The 26,481-nt window shown below is 41.5% G+C and overlaps 1 protein-coding gene across 5 annotated transcripts in view; it reads left to right on the top strand.

Moving 5' to 3' along the window:
• Positions 1 to 26,481, top strand: part of LOC111861871 (nucleosome-remodeling factor subunit NURF301) — a 92,253-nt gene that overhangs the window by 55,715 nt on the left and 10,057 nt on the right. For 4 of the 5 annotated variants that reach the window (XM_033750482.1, XM_033750480.1, XM_033750479.1 and 1 more), the window contains exons 26-32: positions 1,422 to 1,718; positions 5,069 to 5,170; positions 7,871 to 8,213; positions 9,891 to 10,120; positions 10,981 to 11,143; positions 14,726 to 14,993; positions 25,597 to 25,816. In XM_033750482.1, coding sequence (XP_033606373.1) covers positions 1,422 to 1,718; positions 5,069 to 5,170; positions 7,871 to 8,213; positions 9,891 to 10,120; positions 10,981 to 11,143; positions 14,726 to 14,993; positions 25,597 to 25,816 — 1,623 coding nt within the window. The remainder of the gene's footprint in view (positions 1 to 1,421; positions 1,719 to 5,068; positions 5,171 to 7,870; positions 8,214 to 9,890; positions 10,121 to 10,980; positions 11,144 to 14,725; positions 14,994 to 25,596; positions 25,817 to 26,481) is intronic. The other variant, XM_033750481.1, reaches the window with a different exon arrangement.

Genomic DNA, 26,481 nt, shown 5'->3' with positions numbered 1-26,481 from the left:
CATGGGTGCAGGTTGTTTAGTATTTGAGCAGTGAATGGTACGCCTTGAAGGATGAAACTTTCACTAAAATGATCTTAAAAGATGGTTTTATAACCTTGCCTTATAATATGAGCACCCGGTATCTCGGCTATGTAAGCAGGTGACGCCTTGAAGCATTAGTCTAAACACAGCGCTGGCTCACATTCACCAAACCAATACTGCGTATCTTTTCTTTTGCTCTTTTTTTTCTAACCACACTTCTGTGCGGCCCTGCCTTCTTCCCCGTGGGGGGAATACAAGTGGAAATGTCTCTCCGTGAGTCGTATATTTTGACAGATTAGCTGCAGTAAATTCAACCTTTGTGTTATCATAACAAGGGTTTGGTGCTTCTGCGTTTCAGATTCCAACCTTTTCGGCTGCCCCAGATGTCGTAGGGGTGACCACAGAATTCATGAAGTTATTATAAGAACTGGCTGGTATATAGTGAACGAAAGCAGAGCTTAGCTGGCTCAAAAAAAATATTTATGGTCATCCCTCGAAACGACCACCAAGGTCAGTACGATAAAATGGCGTCAACTGGAGCGATAATACATGAAGGAATGAGTTCTTTTCCCTCCCCCACACACATCCGTATCGTCTCAGGGGGTGACCACAGTGTTCTGCCTTAAATTGTGGCGTTCTTCTAAGAACTGGGCCTTTGTACTGTGCGAAATCAATGGATCATGCGAGAATAAATTTCTGGACATCCCTATTCTAAGAATTCCAATTGAGTGTGTTAGAGTGGCCAGCTCAGGGCAATATGATATTATAAACACATCACATCACGTCTCTGCTGTTTATAACTTCGTAGCAAAGGAAACACGACATTCATTACGGTGAAACCGCTAGCAAGAGCCACAGGAACTTTGCTGCAAGACAGGCATATGTAACAATGACTTAGCGCAGATAAAGACGTGTCATATTATACTCTGTACTACTGACAACATGCCAGCGAAAAATCTAACAATCTACAGCAAAACCATCAATTATTATGGGCGTTATAACATAGGTGTGCAGCTGGACGAAACATACACGTCGAACCCCCCCAGACGATTTAAATACCTGACGAAACATACACATCAAACCACGGCAACGGGTTAATGATATGGTATTAATTGTGATATATTAATGTTTAGAGGATGGAACAGGCTTTCGATCTGCTATACCTGTGGTCATATGAAAATCATCTGAGAAGAAACTGGGTGGTCCAGTACAACTGCATCTATCCCCAAGCAGCTTTTTTGTTACAAGATGTAGTTTTGTGTTTGACTTGGCAGTCAAAGGATTACATTTGGGGCTTCGTCTCTGATCCAGCATTTAGCTGGATATGGAGTGAAGAAGTCTAATTATGCCCATTGCTCCGGCACTTAGCTTTGCATAATGGTATTTGTACTTGTGTTCAGGTGATGACTACAGGCGGACAGCTGCTAAGCACAGGTCAGCTGGTGGTGAGCGGGTCGAATCTCGCAGCACAGTTGGCTTCAGGGAAAGCTCAGCTGGCAACCATTGGTGGGCAGCAGGTGTTTATTCGGACAGTAACACCTGGTGCTAATGCTGTTGTGGTTTCTGCTGGTGCCACAGTACCAGCTCTGACGTCAGCCAGTGTTGCAGGTGGTACTACTGTGGCTACAGCAGGCGGCAACTTGTTGGTCAAGACTGTTACAACACCAGCATCTCTTGGCCAGCAGCAGACAGTACAAGTATGATACTGCATAATGCCATTACTTATGTAATGTCCCTTCTGTCCCTTTTGGGAGGGGAGATATAGTATAGAGCTTTTGTGCTGTATGATGTCCTCTCTCAAAATGAGGGTTGAGGTTCCGACCGAGGACTATGATGGTTACTGTCATCTGGCATTAAACGCTGTAAAGTGTGGTAGTGTTGGGGTAGACCCTGAAGATGTAGGCAGTAGGTTTCTCCCAAACTTTTTGTAGCAGTCTACACATTTAGCATCACATCGCAGTAGACAGTAACCCTGATCTCTGTCACTTTCTCATGATGAATAGTTCTGTTTTCATCTCTGGTACCACATGGGTTGGCATGTTGATAACACGCTTGACTCATATGGAGAAGTGCTGCATTCATATGTAAGCCGGGATGCCGGCTATCCTGACTGAGTTAGTTTGTGGTGTTGGTAAGTTGCTCTGGGCAAATGGTAGGAATGTACCATTTAGTCCGTGACCCCATGCTAGATCTTTTCCTGTTCATCCTCAGTCATCCTGCCATTGACACTGTATAGTCTAACTATAACCCCTCAGTAGAGATTATTTGTGATTGTGCAAGAATCGTCCCATTGACTGCAACTTATGCTGCTGGCATATGAAGCTATGGTACCGACAGTTCTGCTCTTCCAGTTTGCCACTAGAGGCCGTTTGGAACGTCCAGAAATAGGTGAAAGTTTTTTTTCGAATGAATTGCTGTGATTTTTGTTCTGGGTTTGGAAGAGGCAGTTGTAAAACACCTCATGCTTGCTGTATGTGATTTTCAGTACTGATGTGGGATTTATGTGCTTGGGGATGACATGACAGGCTGGCAGGATGTTAGGACAACTGGAACTAATTGAAGCAGTGGTACCATAAGTCTAACACAGACAGGAAGAGGGTGTGGTTCTGTGTGTGCATGTGTGTGTCTGTAAATGCTCTAGAATTGTGGTATGTAAGGGTAAAGGTAAAGATAAAGGCCCCATCATAGCTCAAGTGGTTAGTCACTGGCTTCCCACTGCGGCGGCCCGGGTTCGATCCCGGGTATGATCTAGTGGGCTTAGTGATGGACAAAGTGGCGCTGGGGCAGGTTTTCTCCTAGTGCTTCAGTTTCCCCTGCAAATCTTCACTCCACCAAATTCTCCATCATAATCGCCCGGGGCAGGTACAATAGGCCAATCAATGCCTGCCATGCCAAGTGGACCCAGCTGGACTCCACCCCCCACCAAGCGAAAAGGATAAAGGTAAAGTTGTCTCTGTGTGTAATTAATATGACACCATGCCACAAATATTGTCACATGTGTGAGTGACTATAGATGGGGTTTGGATTGGTAATTGGGTTTTATGAACACTTACAGAACATAACTACAAATAGCTATAGTGCTAACATTAATTCACACACTCTGTGGCTCAGTACAGTAAATATAAAATCTTCTGAGTCTGCTGTGTCTTTTCCAGTTTACTGGTAATGGCTTCCAGCAGTGGACGTTTCGCTTTTTATTGGGTCCTGAACTGTCCCCATGGCTCAGGTACCAGCTTGGAACAGGAGCGGCTGTAACTAACCAACTCACTCCACTCCACTAATTAAATCCCAGCCTTGTGGCCCTTTCACACTGACCTCCTACGCTTCTCACTGTCATCTCAAGACCCTTCTCTAAAGGCATCTGGCCCTCGTTATATAGACTCTGCGTGGAATGCACAGAGAATGTCGCCCCCAACAGCTCTTCCATTGTTGCATGTGTATTGTGGCCATTACCTAGCAACAGGTGTCATAGGGCTGCTGATTTCATGGTCGCATAGGGCTGCTGATTTCATGGTCGTTGCCTAGCCTGCATGCCACAATATATATGAGGCAGTGGAGGTATAGATCCATGTATTCTTGCTTGTGGCACTAGATGGAGGGGAATGCTTAGCTTCACTTCCTGGCTAATGTACCACCAGAAAAAGAGTCCCTGGTACTCACTGGATAGGAGGCTGGGTGGGCCGAAGGTCATTCTGGACACTATTGAGAAGAGAAGAATATCTTTCCCCTGCTTGGACTCAAACTCCCAGTCCCAAGCCATCCAGCCTATAGCTACCGTTGTACCATCTGAGGTATATGACTCCTAAAGGTGTGGTGGCATTGGCCTGCTGACCCGTTAGGACGAGATCTGTATAATGTGTCCATTCAGTGGGATTAAGTGCACAGTACACGAGTAAACCCTGATGGTGTATTTGTTGTTGTCACTGTTGAACTGTTGTGTTCTAATTTTGTCAAAAGCCCATGCGTCTTGCATACTTTCTAGTCATTTGTTATTTTCCAGCTCTTTTAATCAGGTGGACTCACAGTAAATGATTCTTTGATTAAGCTACCAGTACATATAAAAGCACCATGGTTAATCCAAAAATTGCGCAATTCATTTGCAGATAATAATGACTTTACTATGTTACTATATATGTAACTTTTATTTTTTACTTTTTCATGCCGAGGACCAAGTACAGAGTACCCAAAGATTTTATGAAATTGACTCCATTCTCTTGCAGTTGCCTACTGTAGCCACAACTGTTGAAGTGTTGTGCAAGTATTGTGGTAGAGTTTTTGGATGTGACTTGAATCCTCATTCCCAGTCAGTCATTTTGTTTTAGGTACAGAAGTGAACTTTAATTTCTTAATTTGAATGCTTTGCTCCGTTAAAAGTTTTAGCGTCTATACGCTGTAGTATTTACAAGGAAAGCAACCCATATCCCAGGCAAAGAGCAGGTACATCTCCTAGTTAAATATAAATATTAGCTTTACATTGTTTTTGCTTCTACCCAAAGTATGTTAAGCTTCCAGATGGGAATGTGGTTATTACTTCAGAGATATTTACAATGTTTCCAGCAACAGGAGCTTCAGATGTTTACAAAATGATATTTCTGATACTTTCTCAATTGTCAAAAATAGTTAACACATTTCTCTTTTAAAAAATTAGATAAGAAGGTAAAGTTATTCCTATGTTTAATTGAGTGCCATGCCATGACTTCTTGTATGGCTCCACGTACTCGTAACCTTGGCATTAGATTGGCGATCAGCTTCATGCTGCAACTGTGTTATCTCCAGAAGGACTCTCCATGGTGCTTATTAGGTATGACATGGCTTAGATCCCATAATCGGTCTGGATGTAGTAGCAAAGGGAAGATTGCCTAGTTGTCCAGCCCATAGCTTAGTCACTACACCAACTGAGCTATCCTGGCTTGTGTTCAAAAGATAGAGAATATTTATAGTGCAGTCACATTTCCCTTGCTTTTGTATTTGTCTGCTGCATGATGCAGCAAAAAAAAAAAAATGCTGGCATGTTCCACAGATTCATTGGTTTTCCTTCAATTTTGAGGTACCCGCGAAATCGATGAAATCGCCTGTAGGTGCAAGTAGTAGCAGTAATGTAACTAGTAATGCAGCTTCTCCAACCAGGGTGCAGCAGACTGCAGTCCAGGTAAGATCAGCAACGTTCAGAACCTAATTGTTAGGAAATTACTGGTCATTCATATGCATGTCTGTAGTCTTGAATCATTTGGACAAAATGTCAGTGTCTCATGGGTAGCATTTTTGCTTTGTATTTGGAGTGTTTTTGGTTCAAAAATCAGCTGAAGGACTAAGGCTTTTTAAGCGGTTTTCCTCAGTCTCTCCAAGACTTCCAGGTTAGTAGTACCTTAAAATTAAGCCACAACCACTTCTGTCACATCCTTTGCAGTTCCTTATTCCTGTCACTCTGTCATTTAAAACTGTGTACTCCATCTGGCAGCGGCATTAAATAAGTTAAGTAAATTATCTGGCTTTCATCAGTTAATCATGTCATGAAGATGTATGGGAGAATGGAGGCATAGCTCCTCTCATTCTTACCTTCAGCACAAGATGGAGGTGAGTGGTCAGCTTCATGCCCGAGCATCTTTAGCTGCAGGGAAAGAGCCCCTGGTAGCCATTGGATAGGAGACTGGGTGACCCCACAGACAATATGGATGTTATGGAGAAAAGAAAAATCTCTTCCTCTGCTGGGAGTGAAACCTATAGCTTACTGCTGTACCGACTGAGCTGTCTTGGTTCTTTAGCACTAATTCATCGAGAATCAGTTTCCATTTGGAAGCTGATATGAAAGGAACATAATGTTAGAACTGGATGAATTTATTTTGCTTATTTTATTAAATTTAAACTTCAAGCAGTGTTGTATCTGCCATCTTAAAATAATGACTTCATAATTGTTTGTTTTGATGTATGAAGGTAAAGCTAAGTTTGGATGTCCGGTGACCTGAATAGTTTTTTAGGTCTGTTGTACATTTGTTAGAAACCTGTTGTGTTTGCCATTTCTGCATGATAATGTACCCATTTTTAATAAATGGATACATGGATTTTGATGAAATTAGGTAGTTGATAAGCCAGTATATATGTGTAACATATATCCATCAATGTAAGATTGAAAGTAATTTTTTCTTTTAGCAGAACATCACACCAGCTGTTGGGTGCATACAGTGTATTTAAAATTTGTAACTTTTCTATTTCCCAATGTGGGCCTAATAGTGAACACCGAAAGATATTACAATATGTGCTCCATACTCTTGTCGGTATGCGTGCTAACTGTGACTCCTAAAGTCATGTGCAAGTACGAGATTCTATCGGAAAGTTCCAGGACTTAATTGTTGCATCTGCCTCGGTGAAAGATGAGAGGGGAGGCCAAGGTCACACTTACGCAAGTTACTTGCATCAGTCTGCCACATGATATCATGCTGTGAACATTAATTGTTTTTACACAATTCCTTTTTCAATTTAGTGTTAATTTTGTCTGCTATGGCTGGCAAAATTGAGCAACGTGACCACATCAAGTTTTGCATGAAGCTCAGTAAATCCACTATCAGAGCCCTTGAAATGGTTTGTGAGGCTTTTGGAGAATATTCTTTGAGCCATACAGTGGTTTATGATTGACATTCACGTTTCTAGGCCAGTTGAGTGTGTGTTGAAGATGATGAACTTTCAGGGGGACTGAGCATCAGCAAAACGACAGAAAATATTGAAAACATTTGAGAACTTATCCACAAAGACAGTTGCCAAATAGTCCATGAGCTTGCAGACTCCGTTGAGATTAGTAATGGAGTTTGCCAGGAGATCCTAACAGAAAATTTGAATATGTGCCACATTTCCGCGAAGTTTGTTCCCCAACTCCTGACAAATGATCAAAAGCAGCGCATGTAAACGTGTGTATTGAGCTACAAGAGAATGGTAACAAGGACCCAACTTTTACAAGTATCTCTAGGATCATAATGGGTGATGAAAGTTGGATTTACGATTATTCAGGAACAAAGCAACAGTTGTCACAGTGGAAGTGCCCACAATCACCAAGAACAAAAAGGTTCAGCAGGTCTGGAGTTTAACAAAGAGCATGCTTATCGCTTTTTTTGACATGAAAGGGATGGTTCACCATGAATTTGTTCCTCCTAACACTACAATCAACTCTGACTTTTACTCAGACATTTTGAGACGCTTGAGAGAAAATATGCGACAAAAAAGACCAGAACTTCGGCGCAACCATAACTGGCTCCATCACGACATCGCACCCACCCACATGTCCCTAAAAACCACAGAGTTTGTTACTAACAACAACATGATTATCGTTCCCCATCCTCCCTACTCACTGGACTTAGCCCCCTTTGATTTCACCTTGTTTTCCAAATTGAAAATGAAACTGAAGGGACGGACCTTTGAAACAGTGTCTGAGATGCAAAGGGAATTGCAAGCGGTATTTGACAGCATTAAGGAAAATGACTTTCATGGTGCTTTTGAGGCATGGAAAAAATGATGGGATCACTATACACGTTCCCAAGGAGACTATTTTGAAGGAGATGGCAGCCTAAATTGTGTAAGTTAAGCCAGCATTTCTTTTTTGACCTAGTCTGGGAACTTTCCAATACACCTCGTATTGTGGTAGAGTTTTCGGATGTGATTCGAATCCTTTTTGCAATAAATTTATAGTTACATGAGTAAACTTTAATTTCTAAACCTGAATGTTATTTATTCTGTGAAGTTTAAGCCCATTTATATTGTGATACTGATGAGGCAACCAACTGTATTCCGGCTGAAGAGCAGGTGCTTCTTAAAAGTTTTTAAATAATATCTCACAGGATAAATTTCTCATTTGTTAATGTAGCAACCTGTCACAAGTGTTCAGACACCAAGTGGCAACATTGCAACTACCACTTCCACAACACCCTCAACACTAGAAGTGCCACCCCAGCAACAGGTAATTTCACCACAGCAGGCGTCTGCCCCAGCGCCAGCAGAAGAGAAGCAAGTCGGTGCTGAGCCAGGCAGCTTGGAACAGCAACTTCTGGCAGGCCAGCCGCCCGGTACTGTTATAAAATGCGTCACTGCCCAAGTGATCCAAACTCCACAGGGGCCACGCATTGTACTGCAGGGCCTCCATGGTGCAGAATTTACACAGCAACAACTTGCTGTCGTTCAGCAGCAAGTTAAGCAGCAGCTACTGAAAGGTATCATCAGCACTTGCTTGTGTGGGTCAGTTCACATTGGAACCCTCATTTAATATTCAGTTTCAGTGATCCCACATCCATAATGGTCATGTTAGATTTCTGCTGTTCAAGATTGTCCTCATTTTAGTGTTCAGATCCACTGCTCCCCAGTGAAACTTCGAATGGGTGTTCATGATTGTATTACAAGAGGGTGCATGAGGGCATGAGAAAAAATACATTTTTAATATAAGGTCCAGGTGAAATAATTTGCTGTAGCCATGTTTAATTATCTCTTCCATAAACACCCATCAGAATTATTAGTTCAGATATTGAAAAAGATTAGAGGAATTAGATTTAAACATTTGTCAGCATTATTCATCACCAACTAAAGAGCACCAGACAGCATTTTAAAAATTTTAAATTTTTACTCAAATTGGTTATGAGACTAATCATTAATTGGTTTATCATAAAATGGAGTATAAAAAAGGTGAAGTCCTCCCTGTGGGGCATGCAGTAGCATAGTTGGTTGAGGCACTGTGCTACAAACCGGAAGGTCCCGATGAAGTCATTGGTTTTTTTCAATTGACCTAATCCTTCCAGCCGCACTATGGCCCTGGGGTTGACTCAGCCTCTAACAGAAATGAGTACCAGGAATTTTCCTGGGTGGTAAGAGGCTGCAGGTGCACATGACTGACAGCCTCACTGCTATTTGTGAGCCGATTGTCTGGACAGTGTGTGAGCCTTGATGTCCTACAGTCCTGTGTGCCTACATAGCTTGTTACAGGGATAGCTTTACCTTTTTTTTTATTTAGTTCTCCCCGTGCTTAACTAATTAAGCACTACGCGACGAAGGCATATGGGGGAGATGGATGTATAGATCCACATTTTCTTGACCTTGGCACTAACTGGAGGTGAGTGGTCACCTTCACACACCGGCCGCTTTACCCATCCCCCGGTACCCATTGGAAAGGAGGTTAGGTGGATCCCAGAGCCAGTGTAGACAATTTGGAGAAGAGAAAATTCTTGACCCTACTGGGAATTGAACTCTGACCCCTTGATCATCCAGCCCATAGCAAGCCACTATACCGACTACACTATCCCAGCCCATTAACAGGAGTATAAAGGATTGCATTTATTTGCATAAAAGAATTTGGTAAAAGCAAACCATGTCAGAGAGTTTGGTAATCACTGATATAAATGAAATGCTCATTATAATGCCAGAATATGTGGTGTGTGTGTGTTATATGTCACTGCTCACTTGATGGAAACCTGTTTGTATGGTGAAATATAATTTGTTTTAATGTTTTGTTGATGGTGAAAGCAAGAGATGAAGTTGTCCTTTTACTTAATTAAGCACCATGCCATGAAGATGTGTAAGGGAGTGGAGATGTATCTTCATGCATTCTCATCCTTGGCTCTAGATATAGGTGAATGGTCAGCTTCTAACCCTGACAACTTTTCCCGAAGGGAGATAGCTCCCAGTATCCTTTGGACAGGAAAAGGTGGGCCACAGATTCACTGCTAGCATTATGGGAAAGAGCAAATTGTTGTGTACCCATTGGCTGTTAGTCTCTGGTGTAGTCACGATGCTGGCTGAGCTATTCAGGCTCCATTAATGTTGATGGGTAATGAAACATACTGTAGTCTTGTCAACAGGTGAAGCATCAGTAAAATGATGTAAATGGATTTGTTTTATAGCACAAGCCACAACAGGAAAGCAGGGTGTTCTGGGTCCAACAAAGATATATCTGGCAGTACAGCCCCCACCTACATCAGTCCAACAGCCTGCAGCAGCAGTAACTTCTCCTGCGAGCACCGTGACAGCAACGAGCCCGGCAACAGTGCCAGCTCCGGTGACAGCCCAGTCTCCTACCAAGTCTCAGCCGAAGGTTGTCGTCCAGCAGGTTGCACAGCCTGACACGCAACAGGTATGTTATGGTGCATGGGCTAGTTCTGTGCATTCACTGCCATGCCCTTGCTGGGCCGCTCATTCTTGTATGAATTTACTGCATTCATAACAAATGGAACAGAACAAGTGAAAATCGGTCAACCAACCATGTATGTTTTTACTTTTAATGCTTCAATATGTGACACATTTTCTCTGCAATAGTGTTAGATCTCAAGAAAAAATGTTATGTACACTGTAGTGATATCACTTCACTACATTGACACATATGCAGATATGATCTGATTTTGACAGCAAGTGGCTGAATATGTTATCGTTTTACATGTTATGTTTAAAAGCTATTTTAATACCTTAAGTTTCCATAAGGGTGAAACGCCATAAACTCAATGTTTGTAACATGGGTACACTGTTGCTAGTGCTGGGGAAGTAGTGGGAAGTCCTCAAAATTAATTAGATGATGTGAGCCTTTTATGGGGAGTCATCTATTTCAGATTGTACTGTGTAATGCAGGGGGCATGCAGTAGCGTAATTGATTGAGGCTCTGTGCTCCAAGCTGGAAGATTGTGATTTTGATTCTCAGTGAGGTCACGGGATTGTTCAATTGGCATAATTCTTCCAGAATTACTGGGATTTTGGACATTGTCCATCATCTAGTATTCTAGAAACTAGAAAAAACGTTTTGGAAACTATGCAGGTAAGGGGGGAAGACAACTACTTTCTTGGATCCCTTTTCTAGTTTCTAGAATACTAGATGATGGATGAAGTCCAAAATCCCAGTAATTCTGAGTATTATACAAGTGAGGACACTAAGTGGAGGTTCCATTTATACCACTTATCCTTCAGATATTCAAAGCATAATTCTTTGTCTGATGGTGTTTGAAGATTGGACTGGTAGCAGCCTCGAACACAACTGCGGCAGGTGGCATTCCTGTATCTCAGCAGCAGGTAGTGGTGAACGGTCAGCAGCAGGAGACTGACGAGCAGCTTACATTGCCGGGTGGCACAGGAGCAGAAGCAGGGACACTGACAGCAACTTCCACCGCAGGTACTGGTGGCCTGTTAGGCATCACGCCAGGAACAGCAACATCCGCTGCAAACAAATTTGTTCTAACACCAGAATACATCCAACATAGTGAGTACAGTAGTGTTGTAAATGAACGAAAATTGCAACAAGTCGAAGAAGCGCTCGTATTTGCATGTCATTCTTCGAATTTGGCGATCACGTTAATCAGGAAGTGAACGCCTTATAAAAGTTTCGGTCTGGAATTACCTGTCTAGAAGAGCCTTTGCAGAGAATTTCTGCATTGCTCAGGAATGTTATGGATGTGAGATTTTTTAGTTTCTCACAGTGGTGACTACAAGGACTGCTGTGTGCTGGTATGAAGCATTGTGCAGTCTGGTAGAAGTTCACAAAAATTTTGGAAGAATGAACTACCTCCATCTTCAGGGTCAGAGAGTAAGCCACTTAAGTAAGCAGCAAGCTGACTGCTTCCTTCCATTTACTTGTTTGGCCTACCTTTCAGCTCTGAGGATGGAGTCAGTATATTCCTCCTAAATGATGTTCATCTTTGACTGGACTGTGCAGCATCATGTCCCAGATGATTGTAGTCTTTGACGTTCCAGACATTTATTTTGGTGTTCAAATGAAAGAATTTTCGAAAGTTAACCGCACTCAGAACATTCAGAATAAGAAACTGCTTCCGTCAATTTTCGTACATTAACCAGGACTGTGTGGAATACATTTTAACTGGTGTTCTTGGTGTTATGTTGGGTTTTGGCTATCTTGCATAAGTGTCTTACGGGAATGTTACAGCTAATTATATCTGTTACACAATCAGGGTGTAACAGCTTAACAGTGTGTAATGTAAATAAGTTAAATATGTTTAAATTTTGTGTAAATTCCATGTTTAGGTACATTTGCATTCCTGCAGAATGTCTGTTAAAAGACTTTTAATAATTTTGTTCATCTGCCTTTATATATGAACCAACTTCAGAAATGAATGGATTTTCATGAATTTGATAGTAGGGAACTTACTGAAATTTGTAAGCACATTCCAGTTTTCTATAAACGCAGACAAATATTATAAACACATTACACTAGGATGTACTTGCATTTCTGAGCATATCTCAAGGATATGCTCAAGTTATGTTCACTGTTTGCTTTGAAATGCATGTGAATGAAAGAATGTTTCAGAGAGAAGTTTTTGAGAGAAATGGAACATGCATTGCACGAGGGGAGGACCCAAAAATCCAGAAACGACCTGTTGCGCGCACATGCTTTGTAGTTACGAGTTGTGCTGCTAGGTGATGTTAGCTGGGGGTCTCTCGCGACTGTTAGTGAGCTGGCGTCAGTCTNGGTTTGCACATGAGACGGGTGTCTGCAAAATTTGTTCCTCGCTTGCTCGGAGATGACCAAAGAGAAAACCGCATGAATGTTTGCCATGACTTGAAGAGTGAAGTGCAGTTTTCCCTAACAGCAAAATTTCATGCACACTCTTTGTTCCTTCTGGTCGGCCATCTCACTAATCGCCAAAGGGTTGAAACAGGAACGCACACAACAGAGCACCACAGACAAACCACTTAACTCAGACTGACGCCGGCTCACTAACAGTCGCGGGAGACCCCCAGCTAACACCACCTAGCAGCACAACTCGTAACTACAAAGCATGCGCGCGCAACAGGTCGTTTCCGGTTATTTTTGGGTCACCCTTCGTATGTTCACTGTACTTTTTCTATTAGTCTTATTGTTTTTGAGGTGTTCAAACAAACGGGAATAAATGCCCCAGAATCGTTAAAAAATTACTGATTTTTAATATTCAGCACACAGTGGTGGTCTTCTGAACATACACAACAATTGCTGAACAATCAGCAGCAGTTTTTCAAACACGCAGTAATGACAAAATTTTCTTATTCTCAGTAATAATTAAATTGTTAGGTCTGCTTATATATAAATGTGGACAAACATGCTGCTATAGCCGTTACCATATTAAGATTTAAAGCTGGTATCTTTTGAGATAACTACACATCTACAATTCTTTATTAGAGTCCAGCGCAACACAACAATACAATGGTCAAGGCTAAAATTAGCTTATCTATATGTTTCGGCTGTTAAAGCCATTATCAGGCAAACACATGATTACCATAGTCACACACTACTGAACTGCAATTGCGATAGTGAAGCTGGATGCTTGATAATTATTACATTATAAAATACATGGTATAAAATACAATAAACTATAAATTTATTATAAAATGAAAGTTATGACATAAAATAAGATTTAAAACTCTTCATGTGATATGTGACTTGATGCAACAACTGACTTGATGATAAGGAATATCACATGAAAAGTTTTTAACCTTATTTTATGTCATAACTTTCATTTTATAATAAATTTATAGTTTATTGTATTTTTTACCATGTATTTTATAATGTAATAATTATCAAGCATCCAGCCACCATCACAATTGCAGTTCACTAGTGTTGGTATGGTAATCATGTGTTTGCCTGATGATGGGTTTAATAGCCGAAACATGTAGCTAAGCTAATTTTAGCCTTGACCATTGTATTGTTGTGTTACGACGGACTCTAATAAAGAATTGTGTATAATAACACAACAAACAGGATGCACGAAATGAAAACCACACATGTATTGGTGAATACAATAGAATTGTTACATATTGCATTAATTTCCTAACTTCTTAATGTCTTCTGTGTCTGCTGCCCTAATTCTGCAGGCTTATAACTCAGATAGTATGGCTGAGCTATCAGTTATGACAAATATATTGAAAGGGGGCCATGGTTCGCAATCTATGGTGTTTCATGAGAAGTTAAGCATATACCAGGTACACATTGTATGCTTCTATGAGTATTATCTATGTACAGGTAAGTAACACACGTACATATCTATATACAGGAAAGTATGGAGTGTTCACATATGAGATAGTGTGTGTATATGTGTGTATGCACATGTATTTTGATATTTTGAATGTTCTGATAGTGTCGGATAATTTCAAATTGTTTCTAAATTATTTTACTTTCATATCTTGCAGCTCTTTTGCTGCCTTTCACGATGTTTCACGCGCTTTTTGTCATGATGCATCACGTACTCACTATAGCCAAACAAGTTGGTTTGTACAGTAACACTTTTGACTTGAATTAAGGAGGTGATATGTATGAATCTTAGCTGGGACACTGACCATCTGTGCCGAGGTTTCTTATGGTTTTCCTCAGTCTCCAGAGGAAAATGCCCTGGTAATGCCTCAATTAGGTGACAACTTTTCACATTCATTCATTAATTGCCCTACCATTCAACAGTATGTAGTCTGAGATGCCGAAAGAATCATGAACTACACCACAAATAAATACTCACTCTTTTCGTCACACTTTTTAGTGTTTAGAAGATAATATAATTTTATAATAAAGTTGAAACTCCTTGCTGGAAATATAATTTTATAATAAAGTTGAAACTCCTTGCTGGAAAGTGGAATTTAAAAATATTTGGTAGAGATCATACTTTATTCCCAATTGTTTTGATGTAGATATGCTTTATACATTGAATTAGGTCTTGAATATTTATGTACTTTCAAATTAGCATGCAAACTGAATGGATTTCTTGTTTTGTCTCAGCAATTAAAAATGCGCTAAAGCAGGAAAATTTGAACCCAGAAATAGAGGAGAAGCTCCTGCAATTGCAGCGTTACCAGGAGAAGCAGATGAAGCATGACAAGACAGGGGAAGTGCCAGTGCAACCCCAAGTGACCACTAGTGTGCTTACGAAGGCGCCAGCAAAGAAGAGGCCTTCTCCGGTGACATCACAACCAGCCAACCAACAGCAGGAAGACTGGGAGTCTACACCCAAACGGAAGGTCACAAAGCTTGATACCAGAGATGCCAAGTAAGTCATACTACACAGCTACAGGTGGAGTTGTAAGTTGCCTGGTTGTACAGGTTTGGTGTCCGGGCTTGAGCTCTGAGCTAACAGCTTTTCTGGGAGTAGGAGATTTTAAGTCCCCTGGTTATGCAGGTTTGATGGCTGGGCTTGAGCTCTGAGCTAACAGCTTGTCTGGGAGTAGGAGATTTTAAGTCCCCTGGTTATGCAGAGTTGGTGTCGATATTCTAACTCTGACCTAACAGCTCATCTGGGAATAGGAGATTTTATCTCCCAGTACTACTAGGTTGATGGATGGATTTTAACTCAGAGATAACAGGTTCTCTTCTGATAATAGGAAATTTTAAATATCCTGCTATTATAGGGCTGTTGGCCAGACTCTTGTTATTCAGGGTTGATACTTAACCATCCAAGAATAGGGATTTAAAACCTTATGATGCAGTGGGGTTGGTGGATGTATTAGAACTTGGGAATAAATATTATTGTCACGTGTTGGGTGAATAACTTCACGCCGTATTGGATATAGCGAATTTATTCCACTCACTCTTACAATCACACCATTTACAATCTCACAATTACTGCCATCGGCAGTATCACAAATACTAGACTGCAATTAACTGGTTACTCTTTCTCTAGTAACTGGCTCAATACTCACTACTCACTACTAATCACTCACTACTAACTGAATAGTGTTCGCTGCTCCTTACTTAGTCTCGGCGCGGACAACACAGAAAACATTTACGTGACAGGTACCGCTGTTGCCTGATGCTGTGTTTACAGGTTGCCTAGCAACACTGTCAAGAGTTGTTTACTGCTCTGTAGCAACCAGGGCATCCACCACTGCGTCACTGTTGTCATCTGCCACGTCACAGTGGGAAGCGCTGCCACATCACCGTGGGGGAGGGGGCAGAGCGCTGACCGGCCCATCACCGTAGCAGCGGCAGCGCTGTTACACCACCACTGGCGGGGGAAGGGGTGTTCTGCATAGTGCAAATACGTCACACTGCTCCCTCCTTAAGGCTGTTTGTCGTGAACAGCCTAACGTTATATCCCCGTTCCTTTTCCTTTAGTGTTTGTCTTCGGGCCGCTACCTCCGCCCTCCTCCTTCAAATGTGCTCATCCCGAGCAATTCCATGGTCCAGCAGTTGTTGATTCCATCCTCTCACAGTCATTCGTCACTCATTCACTCATTCTAGCTGGGGAGGCCGATGCTTCCGTGTTACTGGTTCCTCCACCATGTGCTATTCCATTTTTTCCATTTTGGAGGGGGTCGACACCTCCACAAGGTCCAATCCTTGTCTTGTCGTAGGCTGACAGAAGATCCGACTATTTACTTCATGATCTTCATGCTGACAATCTCCTAGAAGGCTTTCTTACAATTTCTTCTCCCTCCTAGGTGCGATCGCTGTCTTGATCTACACCCTCTGTTGGCGTTCTTGGTTGGCACCTTTTTCTTCTGGCATAGTGGCAGTCTGCCGCCTATGTCCTTTATTCCCGTTCTTCTTCTGTGGAGAATCTGCAGTCTTTCTCTGAGTCACCGGAGTCTTTCCTCATACTTGGTCTTGGTACAGTTTTTCCTACTGAGGCTTCTCTTGCGCCATTCGATTCTTGGACGACCAGACATCTTTCTGCCAATTTCTTTTGTCTGCCATGCGTCTAGAAGAAGGAAAGCTGGCCTCAGTGGACACGAAACCTGCGGTAGCACAACAAGAAGAGGTCCCCATAGTGGTATCAGTTGGAGTGACAATGGCCTGCCGAGAAATGGAGGCACGTCCAGAAGAAGAAGAGCCGGCTTCAGTGGACATGAAACCTGAGGCGGCAGAATGAGAGGTACCTGTAGAAGGTGCTGAATTAATCCCGGTCGGAGAACTGAAGAGGAAAAGGCGTAGGGACCAAAACCAGCGAAATATGAAGAATTTGACACGGGAAAATTTTGGACCCCAGATGAAGTTGGCCATCGCCCGCAGAGGGACGAGCTGCTATGTGGAAGTGGCATGGCAGAAGAAAACCAGCAGGAAGATGTCCCACCGTGCAACAGTGGCATGGCTCAAGAGAAACATCATCAGGAAATTTTGGACCCGAGGAGGTGGTGTATCCCGGATGAAGTTGGCTGCCACCTGCAGGAAGGTATCCCGTCGCGCAACAGTGGTACGACGTTGGAGAGATGCCTTCAAGAAGGAAACTACCCAGGGAACCTTCGGATGCTGGTGAAAGGAATTGGCCATCGGCAATTGTCTACACTGTCTCTGCAAGCAGCCTTATGACGAGTCTCAACCATTGCAGGGTGCCCATAGCAGAGTAGAGAAACCAGCAGTGGGCCCAGTTGCACCACAGTCTCGTACCAGCAGGTGGTGGGAAGACCAGGAGGAACAACGTCAGCAGGTGCAAACGGCACTTCAAGTGCTGTTATGTTGACATAAGGAACTTCCAAAGAAAGACATGATCAAGGACTGGACCATGTGGAGGGGTCGACCCCTTCCAAAACGAAAAAGAAGCAGAGCGCAGAAGAGGAGCCGGTAAATTAGAAGCACCGGCCTCCCAAGCAAGAATGAATGTGCGATGGGAGAAAGTGAAGGAGTGAATGTGATACAACTGGATCTTCTGGTGAGTTAACAGCAAACCGCTCGAGACGAGCTGGTCTTACAAGGGGAGCGGAGGTAATGGACAGAGGATAGTAGCTGCAAGAGGAGTAGCTGGACAAGAATGAAGAAGACGTTGCAAGAACAGCCTGCAAATAAAAGGAACGGGGATGCACCGTCAGGCTATTCGGGACGAACAGCCTTAACCCTTTCGCGCGGTCATTTAAATTCAGCTGCAGTGTCTCTCCGGCGGTAATATATTCAGCCGACCATTTAAATTTTGCTCGAAAATGATTTATTCATCATTGTTCTTAAATTATATGAGATAGGAACATGAAACTTCACTAAAATGATCTTAAAAGGTGGTTTTATAACCTTACCTTATAATATGAGCGCCCGGTATCTCGGCAATGGAAGCAGGTCGTTAGAATTTGAGCAGTGTATGGTACGCCTTGAAGCATGAAACTTTCACTAAAATGATCTTAAAAGATGGTTTTTATAACCTTACCTTATAATATGAGGGCCCGGTATCTCGGCAATGGGAGCAGGTGGTTTAGAATGTGAGCAGTGTATGTTACGCATTCAAGCATTCTTCTATACACAACGCTGTCTCACATTCACCACACCAAAACTGCGTATCTTTCATTTGGCCCTTTTTTCCGTAAACCACAGATATTCTGTGCGGTCTTGCCTTCTTCTCAAAGGAGGAATACTAGGAAATGTCTTTCCGTGAGTCGATAAGCTTGCCAGGTCAGCTGCAGTAAATTCAACTGTTACGAGTTATCATAACAAGGGGTTGGTGCTATGCTTTTTTATATTCCATTTTGGCTGCAGTAGATGTCGTAGGGGTGACCACAGAATTCATTAAGTTATTCTAAGAACTGGCTGGTATGTAGTGCACGAAAGCAGAGCTTAGCTGGCTCAAAAAATATTTATGGTCGTCCCTCGAAACGACCACCAAGGTCAGTACGATAAAATGGAGTCAACTGGAGCGATAATACATGAAGGAATGAGTTCTTTTCCCTCCCGCACACACACCCGTATCATCACAGGGGGTGACCACAGTGTTCTGCCTTAATTTGTGGCGTTTTTCTAAGAACTGGCTGCTATGTACTGTGCGAAATCAATCGATCTTGCAAGAATAAAATTTGGACATCCCTCTTCTAAGAATTCCAATTGAGTGTGTTAGTGTGGCCAGCTCAGGGCAATATGATATTATAAACACAGCACATATCACGTCTCTGCTGTTTATAACTTCATAGGAAAGAAAACACGCCATTCATAACAGTTTGAATGAGGAAACTTCTACCAGAAGCAACACGAATTTGCTGCAAGACAGGCATATGTAACGATGGCTTAACGCAGCTAAAGTCATGTCTCATTATATACTGTTCTTCTGACAACAGGCCAGTGAAAAATCTAACAATCTACAGCAAAACCATCAATTATTACGGGCGTTATAACATAGGTGTGCAGGTGGACGAAACATAGACGTCGAACCCCCGCAGACGATTTAAATACCTTGACGAAACATACACGTCAAACCACGCTGTACGGTTAAGGAGGGAGTAGTGTGATGCATTGCGCTATGCAGGACACCCCCTCCCCCGCCAGCGGTGACGTAACAGCTTTGGAGTGCTGCCGCTGCTACGGTAACAGGCCAGTCAACACTCCGCCCCCCTCCCCCGTGATTACTGCACAGCAGGAAACAACTCTAGACAGCATTGCCCAGCAACACCTGTAAATAGGCGACAGCAACAGGGAAGTGAGGTGCTTTCTGTTGTCTTGCTGAGGGTTTATAATAGAACTGCACTGCCTAAGGAGTCAGTTGAATTGGAACAGTTGCCGAGTTCAGTTGTAGTGAGTGAATCGTGAACATGAAGAATACCGATAGTGTGAGAAGTTGTTTGGAGTTTGTAATACAGTGACCCTGGTATAGCTCCCATGTTATAAATACTTGAAGACTACTGAGGACAGTGTTCTGCCGTGGTGACAGGGGGCGTGGAGGTGTCGCTTAGGGAGGGGCTCAGGTAAATTTACAATCACTGACATATCTGCCACCTTGGCTTGAGTTTGCAGTTCTCCTGGAGGATTCGGAGGGAGGCTGGAGTCGGCAGGGAAGAGGATAACACTCGAGGGAATGCTAGGTTCAATTAACATCACAGCGCATTTCTATCCTACTCTATTCACCTATGTCGCTATATACATAATATATACACCATTTGCCAGCGTTCGTCGGTTCGCATTACATGTGGGTTATTATCCTGTAGCACACATTAGTTCACTCCTGTCACCCTGCTATTGGGTATCCCATCCCTCTATCTCTCATGCTCAGTAAACCTAGTCCATCTAGTCTTCACTTTCTCTCCCTGGGGTTCGCACTTTAATATTATCACACTTAATGTTCATGGCTATATGAAGTAAGTAAGTCTACTTATGTGAGCTGAGGAAACAGACCGCCATCACCAACCAACAACTACTCATCGCCATCGCTCTCTCGGCAATAGCCTACAGCTGACTCTTTGACAAGTAATAATAAAAAGTTTTTTGATTGGTTCCTCTAGAGTTTATTTACCGTCTATTTGCTGACTCGCTGGGTTCCAGGGGTGTATTCACCAGCCCATCCTGACGTAATTTTGGGTCGGTGTGGCCCACTCATTGGCTGTTTATCGAAAGGGGGTTGGCTCTTTCAGGTCTACCGCCCTCTCCAACTCAGCGTTTCCCTCATGCCATAGTTTTTATGACCCAGTTCATATAGCTTCTTCCTCAATGTCAGCGTTATTATGCTGTCCCAGTAACATTCTGATTACAAAGCGATTGCCTGTTACACTTCTTTGCAAACCCAAGCTTCCTGGTACGTTTCATTATTTCTGTTTCTTAATCTTAAAGTCTAGATACCCTTATTCCAAATTAACCAAAAACTATATCTACTTGTACATAACCCTTGGGCCATAAGAGACAATGAATTGATTAGTGTGTAGGGTTTGTAAATTGTGTAAACCCGTAACAGTGTTATGAGGGTCATTCCACGTGAAATCATCCAGAGAGGTTGCTCGCAATTTTTAAAAAAAATTATATTTTGTACACTTATTTATACATATTTTCATACCATAAAAATATTAAAAAGAAACTGTAATCTGCTCGGTTCTCCCGGTACAGGCGTTTTTATAATGCGAAAAAACGCATTTTCAGCTGAAATGGAGGTTTGCGTTATCTTCCATATCTTGATAACCATTGAAGCTAGAGACTCCAATAAGAAACCAATTTGTTCCCCATGATATGTACTATAAATCATATTGTTATAAGGTTTTACTCAACTCGCTTCCTCTCGGTCTAATTAAGCTCGAAACTTACCTATTGATTTTGGGAAAAATGCTATTTTTGACCTTCAGAAACCAATGGGAGGGGGAAAGTATCAGATCTGTGGTTTCTACCCTTTGTTGTTACCTACATGGGGAATATGATCACATAGTTTTGAACCCCATACCTAGTTTCCAGAATTTTCCAGGAGATTTCAAACTTTGCTCTGGGCCCAAAATCGACCATTTTTAACATCTCATATCTCCGCTGGAGAAGCTCTGAAAATTTTGAAATTCATAGCAAATAATGCTCTGTTGTAGAGTAACTTGGAGATAAAATTACAACTTTGGTATTCAAATTAGAGTAAAGTTGTGGGCACTTTGAATTTTACCAAAAAAATCAACACCTCGATAATTGGCTTACCTGCATCCAGTAGTATTAGTTCTTTGTGTACTCCGTTGAAAATCGTCCAGTTTGTTTGAAAGTAGTTCAGGAATTGTCCACTACCACGATGTCTTCGAAATCATTGGACTTGAATGTTTTATAACACCTGACCGTGTTTTCCTCCAGAGGGACAACCCCGTGTTTTTCTCTTGTATGGGGTACAGTTTTGCAATTTTGGAACCTGCTTTTTAGAATGATTTCATTTCTCGCAACTTCCTCTGTTGGCAAAAAAAAAAGTAAACTATCCCTGAGATATTTTCTGTGCAGAATTTGTACAGTTCTAGCGGGCACATGATTTGATTAAAATGAGTTCTTTGAAGACTGGCTTTCGCTGCTCGCCTCTTCATGGTGCTGCCAGTACCGTCACAGGCATTCTTCCCATGCGAGGTGGCAAAAAAAATCCATTCTGCTTCAAGTCCGAAGTCTTCATAGTGATGACATAAATTGGAGAGATTCTTTTTGTTCTTATATTGGCTTCCAGCGCTATCACTGAAATAAATCACTTTCCTGACTGAAGGCACATTTTCTCTTATATCGGTGATAAGATATTTTTGGAACACATAAACTGTGGTTGTATCATGCTTTACATGATCACTGATTATACACAAGCTTTGGCATTTTGTTATATTGTCCGCCTTGTAGTAATACACAAATGGCTAAAGTGTAGCCTGTTGATTTACCCAGTGGAAACTTTGAATCTCATCTTGTACGAGAAACGAATAGTTTTCTGCAAAATCTGCAAGAACGAGGCACTATGTTTCGTCCAGGCTTTCCCTCGTTTCTTTCAAATACTGCAACTTAATTTTAGCCACGTAATGATGTTTTTTCAGTTGCGTCAGTTTTTCAATTAGAGATTCGCAGAATTCACTGTAACGTTGCGTAACAGAAATCATGTTAGCTCTGTCTGTGTTGACCCATTGTTTGTAGACTATTTTATCGGACATGCTCTCTGATTTGGCTGATAGCAATTCCGTCAAAATTTCTTCTCCAGGGCAGTCTGCGCATTCATTACTCATGCACTGATAACTTTCAATGTCACAAACCATTACATGTAATAAATCTTTGTAGTCCGAATTCAATTTTGCTCCATCTAGCATCAGCTTAACATTTTGGTGATAGCTGCACACACAAACGGTATGAGTCCCCAATGCACCAGCAATGATACACCACTTTGGTCAAAGTACACAAAATTTGGAAAACCAATTTTGTGTTCAGGTTGAGTATTCTTAAAGTGAATGTAAGGTTCCTTCAAACTGCATAGTATCAGGCGTTTCTGCATACCCTCTTTGATACCTCCCACATTGACACTCACACAATCCTTTTTTTCCAGGGCAGATCCTGCTGTTTTCATTGTTTTCTTAAAATTCCGTGACAGCCTGAATTGTTTCGTCACTAACTGTCTGGCCCCGCCTTTTGCCCAAATCCGGAAGGATCCCTTGCGTCTGCTGAAGCACTCGAGTAATTCTAACCAAGCGCTCAGAAACTTGAAATTCTTGACTTATCTTCTGTCTTGACCACGAAGTTGGCAATAAGCTAATGATTTTAATTTTTTCTTCTTTGCTTGAGATTTAACATTTCTCCTTTAATTTGTTAATCAACAAATCATACTCCTCACTTAATGCAAAGAAAGGTATTTGTTCATCTGAATCAAGATCCATCGAGTCATCTCAAAATGAACTCACTAATTTCCTTCAAAGAGAGTCGGATATGCTTCTACATTTTTTTGATAAAGCAGTGGGTCTTTTCCCAGTATTCATCTTCATAATTTTAGTCATAGGAGAAATATCTAAAGCTGAACATACTGCTTCTGATTCTGCCAGATTTTCTTGCATAGGTGCAAACTCGTTCCTTCCAGAACCACTACTGCCCCCACTTATGGTTTCTTTAAGAACAAAAATCTTTGTGTAACGATTAGGACACAAGGATTTACCTGGTACTAGAGCTACCAGAAAATTCTTTTCTTTCTTCAGATGTTCTAATGAAATTTCACGTAAACCTTTCTTAATGGTTCATTTGTGCACTTTTAGCAGGTCACAACAAATATTTCCAAACAGATGATTGTATTTAACTGAATACTTAATCTCATGATGCTTGCATATGGAACTCAAGTTGCATTCACCCAGTCTTAACTTTAAAACAGTTTGTTTCTCTTCACTCAATTCACTCACAAACGTTAGCTGTTTGTTGATGGCACCATACGTAGTCTTACGACACTCTTCACGTGTGACAATACCTATAGAACATTCCATTTCACAAAGTTTTTACTTTCGACTTGGAGAACACCGAGCTCGATACACCTGAAAGATCTACAGTTGCTGAACATACACTGACTTACAGTTGGAGACAACATTCATGTGAATGCTTCATCCATACGTAAAGCTGCTGAGAAAGCAGCCCAACACTAACATCATGATTACAGAAATTTGGGTTCAGATGTCAAAACACACGAGGCAGGCGCGAAATAAGAAACCTACATCCATGTTTATAGCCAGCTAAGAACCGAGTGTTGATAACATGTCATTCCAAGCAGTAAGTACAGGCCTGAAAATGATTTTAGTGACAAACAATAGATCTCTCGTCTTTTATACCGAATAAAGAACCACCAATACCATTGGATGCAGGTAAGCCAATTATCGAGGTGTTGATTTTTTTGGTACAATTCAAAGTGCCCACAACTTCGCTCTAATTTGAATATCAAAGTTGTAATTTTATCTCCAAGTTACTCTACAACAGAGCATTATTTGCTATGAATTTCAAAATTTTCAGAGCTTCTCCAGCGGAGATATGAGATGTTAAAAATGGTCGATTTTGGGCCCAGAGCAAAGTTTGAAATCTCCTGGAAAATTCTGGAAACTAGGTATGGGGTTCAAAACTATGTGATCATATTCCCCATGTAGGTAACAACAAAGGGTAGAAACCACAGATCTGATACTTTCCCCCTCCCATTGGTTTTTGAAAGTCAAAGTAGCGTTTTTCCCAAAATCAGTAGGTAAGTTTCGAGCTTAATTAGACCTAGAGGAAGCGAGTTGAGTAAAACCTTATAATAATATGATTTATAGTCCATATCATGGGGAACAAATTGGTTTCTTATTGGAGTCTCTAGCTTCAATGGTTATCAAGATATGGAAGATAACGCAAACCTCCATTTCAGCTGAAAATGCGTTTTTTCGCATTATAAAAACGCCTGTACCGGGAGAACCGAGCAGATTACAGTTTCTTTTTAATATTTTTATGGTAAGAAAATATGTATAAATAAGTGTACAAAATATGATTTTTTTTTAAATGGCGAGCGACCTCTCTGGATGATTTCACATGGAATGGCCCATAAGTAATTGTAGTTACGATCTGTAGGTTGTTAAATAAACCAATTAACAATCTGAACGGCGTCTTCAATGGCAAAACATGTTACATTATTGAGAACATTAAATGCTCTGTCAATTTGACTGTGCGTTGCAAACTTGCATGTGCTTTTCAGCAATGCAGCATGTGGCTATTAAAGGTTAAAGGAGCATACATTCTTATTATTACAAACAGCTGGCTATTCACAGAATACAGTTTGTGTGCGAGTACCATGAAGGTGTAAGGTGTAAGTTGGAATAGAATGCCGCTCATTTTACCCATTAGGGAGAGTTACTATAGTTGTGTCTGAATCACTGATTTGCTGATGAACCTAACTGAACAGAAACAATGTCTTCTTTATACCTGATGATGACAGAAAGATCCAATTTCTGAAGCACTATATTTCAGAAATTTCAGGACCGTGACCAATATAAAAAATAATGGTCATTGTGTGTTGCTTAGTGTTAAATTAGAATACAATTATATGCAGTTGCAATACAGTAAACGCTTGCTAATCCAGAGTAATTNTGTGGGGGGGGGGGTTTCCATCTGGATCAGTGAAGAAAAAAATAGCCCTAAAAGACAAGAAAACTTAGAACACAAAGAAATGGAGAATTTAATTATATGAGTAGTTCTGATGACAATAAATACAAAAATATCACATTGAGCCTTTATTTAAAAACTGTAAAAAGACAATACATTTATTCATCGATTGAAGACCCGAAATTTTGATTGTTTTTGAACATAATAATGCAGGTTTGAAGAAACTGTCAAGTTTTGTCCGAACTAACAAGTGACTCATCTGTCTCCTAAATTATACATACTCATCTGTGAACTGCAATTTTCATATTTTGATTCAGATTATCCAACATTGGAGTTAACTATAACCGGATTAGCGAGGGTTTACTGCACATAAATTGTAAAATTATATGGCACGTTGCCAACAGACCATTGCGGGATGACCGTAGCAGCGAAGAGAAACCAGCAGTTGCTACTCCTGCACCACGGTCTCGTACCAGCAAGTGGCGGGAATCCCAGGAAGAACGACGACGTCAGCAAGTGCAGACCAAACTTCAAGTTCTGTTATTTCGCCATAAGGAACTGCTCAAGAAAGACATGATTAAGAAACGGGCACTGCTGGAGAAAGAGCTTCAGATAGAGATTCAGGTAAGAAAAATGATTACATGGAATATTTGCCTATTTATCATGCGTTAGATAAGGGTGTGGGCCTGCATGCAGAGGTTACCCACAGACATACCCACAAAGTTGAACCAAAATGTTATGTACTGTGTGTAGTGTGATATTCTCTGAAAAGATGGTGCTAGTCACATTGAATGTCAGGGCTGCCAAAGGAAATGATAGTGGAACAGCATATATACATTTTTTTGTGCCCCACTGTATATTTTAGACATTCTGTTACAGCTTGAACCATACAGTTGATATACTGAGCCTGCATTACAACCAGCTTTTCATCAGAATGGCAGAACCAAGAGTGATATGTTGGGTTTGGTTCTAAGTATGCACTCTGTTAGCCTTTTTCATCTCAACGTAAGATACTTAACCATTTCAATGGTATTCCCAGAACCTCTCTGTGATTCAGCGTCTGTGTTCATTCGGTACATGCTGTTGGCCTCACTGCAGACCTGTGTTTCTTCCCAATGTTTGCCCAGGCTGTGTGACAGGTCTATGGTGTCTCATGTTTCTCAGAAGATAGATAGCAGCACCAAATGGAGTCATTTGGCATGGCTTTCTGGTAGCAGTAATGATGCATGTTAAATCCTTGGCTGCTACAGATGTTGTAATTGGTTGGGTGTGCTGAACTATTTCCGTGT

This window comes from Cryptotermes secundus, unplaced genomic scaffold (assembly GCF_002891405.2).
Source record: "Cryptotermes secundus unplaced genomic scaffold, Csec_1.0 scaffold1258, whole genome shotgun sequence".
NCBI classification, from domain to species: domain Eukaryota; kingdom Metazoa; phylum Arthropoda; class Insecta; order Blattodea; family Kalotermitidae; genus Cryptotermes; species Cryptotermes secundus.
Note: the sequence above shows the minus strand (reverse complement) of the source record. Positions and strands in the feature narration are given on the sequence as shown.